Raw genomic sequence first — 13,075 nt, 5'->3', positions numbered from 1 at the left:
AGCCTGAATGGACTTAACTGGCAGCAGCTCCATGTATGTGCATGTTTCTATTCCAGTCTCTCAGGTTCACTCCTTCCTGCAAAGTGAGAGGACCGCCTGGGTCATGATGAGTATATTCATGTACTAACTGAGCCGCAGCCACAGATCACTGCAGGAATTCATTTAACCATTCAGGGAAATGGCCCTCGAGCAAGAATCAGGAACAGGAAGTCTCAGCGCATTAACTGTGACATTTTCCACCGTTTTGGTTTTGCTCTGAAGGGTTTGCTTTTTTTTGCAGGTTTAATTGGTTTTAGGCGAGTGGCTTAATGAAAGTGGAGGGATTCAGGCTCATGAGGGATGGCTGTTGCTTGAGGACAGAGCAGATTGAGGGTGAGACTGAGATACAGAGATGGCGCGTCCGGGTACTGTGGCAGTCTATTCCATTGCCTACCAACATGGGGATCGCCAGTTCGAATCCCTGTATTAGCCCCGGCTTGGTCGGGCGTCTCTACAGGGAACAATTGGCCGTGTCTGCGGATGGGAAGCCGGCTGTGGGTGTGTGTCGCGGTCACTACACTAGCACCTCCTCTGGTTGATCGGGGTACCTGTTCAGGGGGGAGGGGGACTGGGGGAGCTAGCGTGATCCTCCCACACGCTACATCCCCCAGGCAAAACTCCTCACTGTCAGGTGAAAAGAAGCAGCTGGCGACTCCACGTGTATTGGAGGAGGTATATGGTAGTCTGCAGCCCTCCCCGGATCAGCAGAGGGGGTGGAGCAGCGACTGGGACAGCTTGGAAGAGTAGGGTAATTGGCCGGGTACTATTGGGGGGAAAAAAGAGATACAGAGATGGCTAGATCGTAGGTGGGCTAACAGAGACAAACTGGCACACAGACAGACAGGTAGGTGCACAAACAGACAGGTAGAACCCATGCAGAGCCAAACGCAGAGAGACAGACAGTTACAGTTTATACAGTTTTACAGCAAGCTCTACAGACAACAGGCAAGCTGGCAGTTGGTGGTCAGTGGTGCAGCTACACGTCTTCCACAGCTGACCGACTGACAGTTGCAGGCTGGCTGAAGAGTGTGGCTGAGGGGCAGCACTGAGAATGCCATGTGATGTAACTGAACCTGGTGCTGTTGCCACTTTATGTCAAATCTTTTTCCTCTGAATTGGAGCCCACACCTTCTTACATAGGCCCGCTTTTTTCCTTCATCCCACAATATCAATATGCCCACGTTTCAGCGCGTTATCCCCCCCCCCCACTATGGCACACCGCTTCCCTCCATCAGTTCTCTCCATTTTAATATATTTTTTCTCACTGCCCCTCTCCGATCCCATTTTTTCAATCCATCCTTTCCTTATCCTTTTCCCATTCTGTTCTTTTTCTCACTTATTGTTCCTCTTTCCCTTTCCTCCGTTCTCACCCCCACCCTAACCCCCACTTCTCTGTTCCTCACGTGTCTGTATTGTTGACTCGTCACTGCTAAGTCCTTTCCACATAGATGGAAGGGTCATATGTGTCCTGAAGGCAGGGCCACTCTAGCCTCTTCTCCTTTCTCTCTCTCTCTCTCTCTCCCTCCCTCCATCTCTCTGTGTCCACCTCTGTCCTTACCTCTAACAATGTATTTCAACCAGTCTCACTCTCTCATCTGAAGGTCACAGGGCCCACATTCACAGCTCCATCCTATAAGTGTTGTGCATATGCACCATGCCACTTCACCCTTCTTTTGTGCTGATTGTTTATTTCTTTGCTTCACTCTCTCACATTGCTTTTCCTTTTTCTGCTTTGTCTTTGGCATATGTCTTTCTGTCTGTCCTGTTTGGTTCTGTGTTTTTCTATCTATCCACCTCTCTCTCTCTCTCTTTCTCTCTCTCTCTCTCTCTCTCTCTCTCTCTCTCTCTCTCTCTCTCCTTTTATAGTCATTTTTACCAACATATTGTCTGTTTTCTACTCTGTGAGAGGACTTGGGAGTCTCTCTCTTCTCTCATTTCTCTAATGGAACTGACCTGACCCTGGTCTCAAGGCCAAAGCAGGGTTGTTGTTGTTTTTTTTAACTGGGCACCCAGCCTGGGTGACTCAAATGTTTGGATTGACTACTGAAATATTCATCAGAGATTGGTGATAAAAAGGGATTGCTTTGTCTCATGTGAGGGATAAGGCACATGAGTTTTGAGATGCGTTCTGCCTTGACTTGCCCGTTTCCCATCAGTTGCCCCCACAGAACATAGATAATGTTCTACAGTTCCCTGTTTAGTTAATAAGATAATGATGGGATGGTTTATCAACAAGACCATGGGTACTCTTTTCATTTCCAGAATCTTTTTAGAATATAGTCCTAAAAATCAGATGCTATAGGATGTGTCATTACTGTATGTCTGAGGAAAATTGCTCCTGTGATTCTACTGTGGATGTATTTGTTTAAATGTGTATCTCTATTACATTTTCCCACTCTCCCACTTCATCTTTTTGCTTGCCTACATATTCTGGCTATAATACGTGTAGGTGTGAGTCTTCATAACTGGTTTTAAAGATCTAAGAAGAATGTGAAATGTGAGCAAAAAAATCTATCCATTGCAAACATATTATGTGCTATGCTCTGAGGAGCATTTTTCTCATCCTCTTCTCTCTCTCTCTCTCTCTCTCTCTCTCTCTCTCTCTCTCTCTCTCTCTCTCTCTCTCTCTCTCTCTCTCTCTTTTATCTACCCTCCTTCAGAACTTGAATCAGAACCCTCGCACCCTGCTTCCCAAGTTCTTTGGCCTCTACTGCGTCCAGTCGGGAGGCAAGAACATCCGCGTAGTTGTGATGAACAATGTCCTGCCACGCGTGGTCCGCATGCACCTCAAGTACGACCTGAAGGGATCCACCTACAAGAGGCGGGCCTCCAAGAAGGAGCGGGAGAAGGCCAGGCCCACCTTCAAAGACCTGGACTTCATGCAGGACCTGCAGGATGGACTAATGCTGGACCAGGACACGTACAATGCCCTGGTCAAGACCTTGCAGAGAGACTGCCTGGTGAGTTGGACAGGTGCATGAAGGGGTGGGAGAGAGAGAGGGTGCTGTGCTCTTTCTCTTTCACTATCTTGCTGTCTCTTGCTATCTCCCTCTCCTCTGTCTTGCTATCGCTCTCTTAATTTACAATGTATATTTGACATCCTGTTTAAGAGCCTCCAGAGAAATGAGTGAGCTGGGAAGAGAGAGGTTGCACAGAGGAAGAGAGAAGTCATAGGAGGGGTAAATGGGATACAAGTATGCATATAACTCACTGATCAAACCTTCCCCAGCAATGCTCTAAGTAGAACAAGAGCTGGTGAGAATATACTGACAAGGAGCAATACAGGATACAGGGCAGCAGGCAGAAGTGGGAAATGAAAATGAAGTTGGTTCTGTAGATGAACTGAGCAGAACACAGTGCCCTGAGGGAAAGAGAAACAGAGAGAGAGAGAGACTGATGGAAAAAAATAGGAAAAAGGTTAAAGGAATCTGGAAGGGGAAACCAGGACACATACAGCTCCCTGATGAAAAGATGATGGAACAGAGGATGAAGGGAGGAGAGGCAGCAATTTATGAGTGTTTGGCACCCCCCAGGACCGCCCCCCCCCACTATGAATTAGACCTTTGTTATGAGCAAGCAGGGAACCTACAAGGGTGTCTGGCCTGTTAGTAGATCTGCCCTCTTCTCATAAGTTGCCGGCAGTGTTCATGTGGGTAGGTGTATAGTTATGCATTTGTTTGACCAAGTCTGTACACACGCTCACTCAGATATATGCATCTGTTTAAAATAAAAGGGTTGAGTGTGGCACTGACATTTCCAGTGTTAGGGTGGTTGAGTCTTGTGAATGTACTGGTTGCACTGCAAGGCACTTCAGCAGTGTAGTTAGTATGTCTGTCTACTAGATTGTGCATCCATAGACTTGTTCTCTCAAAAGGTGCTGGAGAGCTTTAAGATTATGGACTACAGCCTGCTGCTAGGGGTCCATAACATGGACCAGGCGGAGAGGGAGAGGCAGATGGAGGGATCCCAGGGTGGCAGTGATGAGAAGAGACCCGTGGCCCAGCAGAAAGCCCTCTACTCCACAGCCATGGAGTCCATCCAGGGAGGGGCAGCCTGTGGAGAGTCCATCGACACAGATGACACGTGAGTCTGGCTAGAGAGAGAGAGAGGATAATGGCTGCATGAATTCCATGACTATGTATATAGAGACGAGAAAGGGAAAAGAGGATGCTTGTTTCTTTCTTCATCTAGGTTGCCAACTGGAGGCTGTGTCTGCTAAGACTCAGCATTGCACTTTCAGACTATTCCCTCACAACAGTTAAACCCAGTTCGACATAACAACAGTCCACTTTGTTTATAGATGTAACTGTAGCATATACAGTGGAACTTTCCAGCCCCACGACTGCTGAGTTTTTTTAAATGACAGATAGGAAAAAACTGTTTTATTTCCTTTCTCTTGTTAGGATGGGAGGTATCCCAGCAGTCAATGGGAAAGGGGAGCGTCTACTGCTCTACATTGGAATTATTGACATCTTGCAGTCATACAGGTAATTACATCAGTGCTTTGTGATGGATGGCATGTTTTCACCATTTGCCATTAGCTGTTTATTTATGAACCACATATGAGAAAAGCCTATGACCGAGGGCAAATACCTTATCTTACTTTTATGGAGCTATTACAGAATACTGTGTGGTGCAAATTGGAAGTGAGCCTCACTCAAGCTATTCTATACTAAGCACAAAAAGTAAGGAAATTTGTGTTTGGTAGATTATTTCTTTGTTATAACAATGCTTCTTGGCAATAAATCTTATACCATTGGAAAGCCTGTTTATTTCCCTTTTAAATTGTGCCACATTTGTAAGGAACATACATTTGTGGGATGAGCAGCAGAGCTGTGTGTGGGTTGCGCCCATGAAAAATTTGCCATATCTTCTCTGCCAATGCCAAACACCTTATTTTGCTGTTGCTATTGACTCTTGTTTTGAGCTTCTTGTACCCCAGGTGCTGACAATCAGGTGCCTGATATAAGATTTATTGCCAAGAAGCATTGTTACAGCAAAGAAATAATCTACCAAACACAAATTTCCTTACTTTTTGTGCTAAGTTTAGATACATTTGAAACTACTACTACTATTACTTTCAGCTGCTCCCATTAGGGGTCACCAGAGCGGATCATCCATTTCCATCTCAGAAAAGTGCTATATATATAAAGTTTTTTATGATTATTATTATGATTATTATTATTATCATTATTATCATCATCTCTTCCTGTCTTCTGCATCTTCCTCTGTCACGCCAGTCACCTTCATGTCCTCCCTCACCACATACATAAACCTCTTCTTTGGCCTTCCTCTTTTCCTCTTGCCTGGCAGCTCACAAACTATTAGTTCTTTATCTGTATATAATAATCTAAAACATATTATCAAATGAAATAGATAGATAGATAGATAGATAGATAGATAGATAGATAGATAGATAGATAGATAGATAGATAGATAGATAGATAGATAGATAGATAGATAGATAGATAGATAGATAGATAGATAGATAGATAGATAGATAGATAGATAGATAGTTAGTAGGGCTGTCACAATATTAGATTTTCACTACACAATTATCATGGCCAAAAGAATTCATGATAACGATATTATCACGATATCTATAGAAAACTTGAAAAAATGTATCAGTCAAATTCATCTTTAACTTTCTTTATTATGCGTTTTGTCTCTTTTTTGGCAAATGAATTACACTCAAAATATGACTGTAGGGCGGTGGAGAGACCGTCTGTAAACATAACTGTAAGGAGCATACAAAAATAACAGTTACAACTAATGGATAGTGAAAAGGCAATCAGATGAATCGATAAACAAAAGATCCACAAAGCCTAACATCTGCCATCAATACAATGGCAACTGCAACAAAATCACTTGGGGGAGCAGGGGACAGAGTTTGTGTGCAAGACCACAGGCTGACAACTAACCACTCTGATATACTGTGATTTAATGTTCACTGACCATGTCCTTACGTTATTTTTTCCTCTTTCCCTTTTTCATGACATCATTAATAGCTAGTTAGTGTAACATTTGACCAAGTTTAAACCAGTCTGAGTCAATGTCAAACCCCACAAAGGATACATGCATCCAGAATACACGACCCCTATTATTTTTTTTACAACACAAACAAATATATAATTAATTGCAAGGCAAGGAAATAAAACACTCTTAACACATTTAAATGAACTCAACCACACAATCAGTCGAGCAAAAGGGAAAGAAAAAAGTTCTGTGTAATTCAGTTCAGTTTATATTTTATTTTCATATAATTTTTCATATGCTTTTTAATTTTCATATAACTCAGTTTATGTTTTATTTTCAGTATATTTCTTTGCAGAAATATGTGATTTCCCGGTTATCATTATCAGTTCAATTCAGTTCAGTTCACTCAACAAAAATACTCCACTTCGGGATTTCCCAGTTATCCGACAAAACAACTTAAAACAAGGAAGCATTCCCAACCGCAGTTTAGTTCAGTTAACTCACAAACAAAAATACCCAAACCCCCAAAGCTTTAGTCAAGAGGAAAAAAAGAAAAATGGTCACCCAGCTTTCGCCGACTCACGGTTACTGTAGTGAGTGATTAGCTGTTGTCGAGTCTCAGGAAATATTTGGCTGTCGGATCCTCAACGGATTCCCTGAGATGATGAGGGGAGATTATTTTTCACGAGGACACACGTGCGAATATATAGCAAACGTTGTTTTAACATGGCGCAAAGGCCTGGATAGGCTCACAAAGTGGACGTCTAACTTCTCCCTGCTCTTTACTCGCTAGCGTCAGTCGCCATATTGATTTGTGCGACTCATAAAAGTACGTAGTGCTGGTCTTTCCAAGCGGGTAAATCAGAGCCATATCACTGGTTGACAGGACTGGTGGGTGTGTGGAGGTGAGTGAAAACAGACTGATAGCCGGAAACAGATTTCTTAATGTTTATAACAACATAATTTGGGCAATCACCACACTAGTGAGTTGCTATGTCACGGGGGAGGGAGACAAAGCGAAAACAGAAAGAAATTGAAATGATTTAAGAGGCGCTGGACTATGTACACGATTTAACAGTTTCCAGTTTGGTTTTAGAGCGCTTCACAGTACCGAGACAGCTCTAGTTAAAGTTACTAATGACCTACTGCTGACTGCAGACAGAAGTGACTGCTCAATTTTAGTTCTTTTAGACTTAAGTCACAGTATCCTCTTACATTGCTCTGAGATAAGGGTAGGCATCAAGGGCTCAGCTCTTAGTTTATTATCCTCATACCTCTCCAACAGAACTTTTTCTGTTGACCTGGGTAACTACTTCCTCGATAGCTCAGTTGAGTTGTGGTGTCCCTCAAGGCTCAGTTCTTGGCCCCCTTCTGTTTTCTATATACACACTGCCTCTTGGCCAGGATATTATTCAAAATCATGTTGTGTTTACCATTTTTATGCTGACGACACTCAGTTATGCATGCCACTTAAACCCACAGATCCTAGCAGCCTAGCAAATCTCACAACTTGTCTCTGATATTAAATCCTGGCTGTTCCAAAATTTTCTTAAATTTAACAATGATAAATCTGAGGTCATTCTGTTCGGTCCCCCAAATTCCATCAGTCCTTTTGGTATTAATCTTGGTGGTCTGTCAAATAGTCTTAAGCAGGCTGCTAGGAATCTAGCAATGCTAACCTCTGTTTTGCTAATCAAGTCAAAAATGTCATTCAGTCATGTTTTGTCCAGCTCAAGGTAATTGCTAAAATTAGGTCATTTTTATCAATTGCTGATCTACAAAAAGTTGTACATACTTTTATCCATTCTTGGCTTGATTATTGCAATACACTTTTCTTGGGTATCAGCCAGGACTCCCTCCACCGTCTCCAGTTGGTACAAAACGCCACTGCTCAACTCATTACTTGGAAAAAGAGGCATGATCACATCACCCCTGTGCTTCCCTCCCTACATTGGCTCCCTGTTAGATTTCAAGTTGATTTAACATTTTTATTGCTCACTGTTAAGGCCCTTAACGGTCTTGCTCCTAAATACATCTGATTTATTGACCTGGTATGCAGCCTCTCAACCATTAAGAGCTGCAGATGGAGCCCTGCTGGTTATTCCCAGGTCACAGTTTGTCGCAAAGGGTGATAGTGCTTTTGCTGTTAGAGCCCCCACATTATGGAACTCTCTTCCTGCTTAACTCAGACACACTAATGCCCCTTTTCAACTACATGGTACCGGCTCAACTCAACTCGACTCGACTCGACTCGACTAACTTCTGTGTCGTTTTCTATTACTGTAACAGTACCCCCTCCGTGTAGCTGGTTGTCATAACGACGCCTGGTTTTCAATTTCAAAATGTACTTTTAAGATAACTCCGCTTCGACCGCTTTGGTATTTAAAAATGCCAGGTGAAATCCCATGCGCACATTGTTGACGCAGTGACACAAAATGACGCAGTGATGCGTTTCTCTTACCAGTCAGAGGTCTGCATTGATTTTGGTACCCACTCCAGTTCTTTTAGAACCTCAACAAAGGTGGTACCAGAAAAGTAGTAACAGTTACTAAAATGCCGGTACTTTCCAGTAATGGAAAACGAAAAAAGGGTGAATTGAGTCAAGTCGAGTTGAGCCGGTACCATGTAATGGAAAAGGGAGCTTCTTTTAAATCTCTTCTTAAAACGTTTCTCTTTTTGAATGCTTTTGGAAATGTTTGATTTTTTTATTTATTTATACTATTTATTTTCATTCCTATTTATTTGGTCTTATTCATTTATTGTTTTTATCTCCTCTTTGCTCATGTCCTTTGATCTTCTTCTCATTTTTTGCCTTGTCTGGTTTTATTTCTTTTGTAAAGCACTTCGTAACATTGTTAAGAAAAGTGTTATATAAATAAAGTTGGTATTATTATTATTATCGTCATATGTGTATTTTTAACATGATATCGATATTTCATTCTTTAAATATCAGTTATCATCAATACCGGTATATCGCGACACCCCTGATAGATGGATAGATGGATGGATGGATGTACTTTATTGATCCCAAATTGGGAAATTCTTGTGTTACAGCAGCAGGTTAACCAGGCATTGCACATGAACAGTAAATGCACAGTAAAGATTCATATCAACACTAGAAGAAAGAAGTATATATCAAATCAGAAGTCAGAAAAATAAATACAACAAATAAAATAAGATAGCTCAATACAGAATATATATATTTTTTTAAAAAAACTTAGCATGCTCTATAAATATAAAATCTACTACTACTAATACTTTCGGCTGCTCCCATTAGGGGTCACCATGGTGGATCATCCGTTTCCATCTCTTCATGTCCTCTGCATCTTCCTCTGTCACGCCAGCCACTTACCTGCATGTCCTCCCTCACCACATCCATAAACCTCCTCTTTGACTTTCCTCTTTTCCTCTTCCCTGACCATGTTCAGCATCCTTCCCCCAATATAATCAGCATCTCTCCTCCTTACATGTCCAAACCATCTCAAGCTTGCCTCTCTTGCTTTGTCTCCAAACCGTCCAACCCGAGCTGTCCCTCTAATAAACTCATTCCTAATCCTGTCCTTCTTCGTCACTCCCAATGAAAAGCTTAGGATCTTCAACTCTGCCACCTCCAGCTCTGCCTCCTGTCTTTTCATCAGTGCCACTGTCTCCAAACCATATAACATATCTGGTGTCACTACCATCTTTTAAACCTTCCCTTTCCCTCTTGCTGCTACCCTTCTGTGCATACCTCCACCTCTCCAGTCTCTCCTGAACCTACTCCTACTCCCGCTACAGATCACAATATCATCCATGAACATTATAGTTCACGGAGACTCCTGCTTGATCTAGTCCATCAACCTGTCCATCACCATTGCCTCTATAAATATAATATATAGCTATAGAAGATCTATAGAATACACAATATAAAGAATACACTAGAATGCACTATAAATATTGTAAAATATAAATATAGGATAACAGTACTATATACATTAGACAAGTGTGAAAAGTAGTTGAAGTTTTAAAAATGCAATGAGGTAGAGTAGGAGTATAAAGATGTGAAAATTCACCATGATCAAAGTTACTGAAGGAGCAAAACAAGAGTGGAGTTTGGTTGAGACAGAAACTATAAAACTGAGAGTTCTCTGTTAGACAGAGGTGAGGTGTTGTACAGAGTTATTGCTTTTGGCAGCAAAGATTTCCTGTATCAATCCTTGCGACAGCGAAGCTGAACCAATCTGTTAGAGAAAGGTGCTCTGCTGTCTGTCCACTAGGTGCTTGAAAAAGGTGGTAAGGATTATCCATAATATATAACAGTTTTTGTGGTTTATTATTTGGATTTTCCGCAACTCCTCCACCACACAGGTAAAACCACCATCGGTCAATGTGACACATTGAACCACTATTAAATTTACCAATGTACTCAGGCGTCCGGGTAGCATTGTGGTCTATTCCATTGCCTACCAACACCGGGATTGCCGGTTTGAATTCCAGTGTTACCTCCGGCTTGGTCAAGCATCCCTACAGACACAATTGGCCGTGTCTGTGGGTGGGAAGCCGGATGTGGGTATGTGTCCTGGTCGCTGCACTAGCGCCTCCTCTGGTCGGTCAGGGCACCTGTTCGGGGGGAGGGGGAACTGGGGGGAAATAGCATGATCCTCCCACGCGCTATGTCCCCCTGGTGAAACTCCTCACTGTCAGGTGAAAAGAAGCGGCTGGCGACTCCACATGTATTGGAGGAAGCATGTGGTAGTCTGCAGCCCTCCCCGGATCGGCAGAAAGGGTGCAGCAGCAACCGGGACAGCTCAGAAAAATAGGGTAATTGACCAAGTACAATTGGGGAGAAAAAAAAAGGGGGGGGGATTACCAATGTCTGATGCAGATATCCTTACATCATAAAAATGGATTAGGAACATTGAAAAAGGATGCAAACAGCTTCAAACTCAATATCCATGAGCATTCTCGCATTGTCATCTTAAGTACTTTAATTAGCATGTTCAGCATCAATTAGCATATGTACACGGCCTACGGGCATGTTGGTTGTATTTGTCTGTGATCCTAATACATATTTAAAATCACTGTTTTAAAGCATGTTTCTCTTTATGGCTGTAGGCTAATTAAGAAACTGGAGCACACGTGGAAGGCTTTGGTTCATGATGGGGTAAGCTGCACTTTTGTTGTTTTTTCCTAAACATGACACCTAGAAATGCCGTCGAATGTAGGCAGGCCCACGGTCACACACTGTGGCATGTCTACTTTTGTAGGCAAACACAGACAAACACACATTTAAACTCATGCATACATGCAGACATCTGAGTATCTTATGTTGTGTAATTGTATTATCTGGAAACAAGACAAGCTAAGAGAGTCTTTAGCTCTCTGGCAAATGTACAATGAGGAAAGGAATCCTTAAGCTTGTACTTGAAGCTTTTACTTTTTGTTTTGAAAGGAGAGCAGAGTATCTGGCTGTCTTCCCGTCTGCCTTTTTCTATGTGCTCCTATCCCTGTCATGTTTGCTTTTCCTGAAAATTGAAACAGCTCAGTCGTTTGTGGATTGAGTGCTTTTCTTGACATTTGGGATCTTCAGACTTGTCAAAACACTCTATAGTAGTATTGAAAATATACGACCTCAACAATTAAGTTAGCATCCTTTTTTTCATTCTCTCTGCGATGTGCTCGTGCTCCTTCCTCTCTCCTTTTTCCCACTCATACCACCCTCCTCTCTGCCCCATCATCTCCAGGCTCCGAAGCACTTCTTTCTATCCTCCCTGTAGCCCACACTACAACACCAGGCTGTTCTTAATATAGAAGCTCTCTCTTACGTCTTTCTCTCTCTCTCCCTCCCTTCCTCACTCCTCTCCTGCGCTTGCTTGCTCGCTCACTCAGTGCACTCATGGACGAACACACACACACACACACACACACACACACACACACACAAGATATGAAGATATGCGGGGCTTAGCACCTCCATAATGTTCCCTAATGCATCACTGTTGCTGATGATGAGGTGGCCTCCCTCTCCTCTGACGTCTTCAAGACAAGTTGTGTGTCATACAGTAGGCTCTGTCTGTATAACACCTTCCGCCCCATACGCAATTTGTTATTCATGTTCAATCCCTGCAATATCATCGCAAAGCTACGTGGGGCAATCTGTTGGAGTTTGTCATTTTGACGTTCCCCATTCTGTGAGTAGATAAGCCATTCACTTTCTTTATTTCCGTTTTTGTTCTTTTCTTATCCTCTCACCTCCGACATCTCCCCCCTCCCCCACACCCATCCATTCATATCCCCTTTTCTATCCCTTTATCACTCCATCAGTGTCAACCAAACACCAAGTGTCATCTGTCGATCTGGCGGTAGTGTGAGTTGAATTGGAACATGAATAATGAAGTGATTACATTAGCAGGCTAGTCTCTGTCTGCATAGCTCTTTTGGTCTACCTGCCTGTGCCGCTATCTGATGTGTTGGCCCAGAGAAAAGCATTAGTGATTGGGACATTTTGGGACAAATAGATGTATCTCCACATTTTTCTTTGCTCTCCTCTCTCACGGTCTGTTTCCCTCATCACTCTCAATCACTCTCATTATGCACTTCTCTCTTATCTCTCTCTGTTTTCCTCTCTCCCCCTCTGTCTCAGGACACAGTGTCAGTCCATCGGCCAGGCTTCTATGCAGACAGGTTCTTCAAGTTCATGAGCAGCACGGTTTTCAAGAAGAGTTCCTGTGAGTTCCCACTGCCTTACATAGTCAAAGGGAGACCTAAGATGAGCCCCAGACTCACATGCCAGGCATTTCTCTCATTTAACTGAGAGAGAAACCCACTAAGCCGAGTCTCGACAGGGAAATCCGATTGTTAACTGCCATATTTGGCACTGCTTAATGTCATGCGATCAAAGTGTAACGCATGGCCAAGCACAATTTTCTGTTTCATCTCAATGAAAAGGTTACAAATATTAATTCACTGCATCCACAAAGACAAGGATTTCCAATACCACAGACTTGCTGTGACTGAACCTTGTTCATTTAGTTTTAATGAATTTTGTATCTTTGCTCTAATTGAGCTTTTAGGTCTTACG

At 42.7% G+C, this 13,075-nt stretch overlaps 1 protein-coding gene across 1 annotated transcript in view; it reads left to right on the top strand.

The window, feature by feature from the left end:
* The window catches only part of pip5k1ca (phosphatidylinositol-4-phosphate 5-kinase, type I, gamma a), a 62,128-nt gene that overhangs the window by 34,589 nt on the left and 14,464 nt on the right, over positions 1–13,075 (top strand). Inside the window, 5 exon segments of the mRNA XM_056276436.1 lie at positions 2,700–2,999; positions 3,914–4,122; positions 4,443–4,526; positions 11,110–11,158; positions 12,638–12,722. Coding sequence (XP_056132411.1) covers positions 2,700–2,999; positions 3,914–4,122; positions 4,443–4,526; positions 11,110–11,158; positions 12,638–12,722 — 727 coding nt within the window.

This window comes from Lampris incognitus, chromosome 3, assembly GCF_029633865.1.
Source record: "Lampris incognitus isolate fLamInc1 chromosome 3, fLamInc1.hap2, whole genome shotgun sequence".
Classification (NCBI taxonomy): Eukaryota; Metazoa; Chordata; class Actinopteri; order Lampriformes; family Lampridae; genus Lampris; species Lampris incognitus.
Note: the sequence above shows the minus strand (reverse complement) of the source record. Positions and strands in the feature narration are given on the sequence as shown.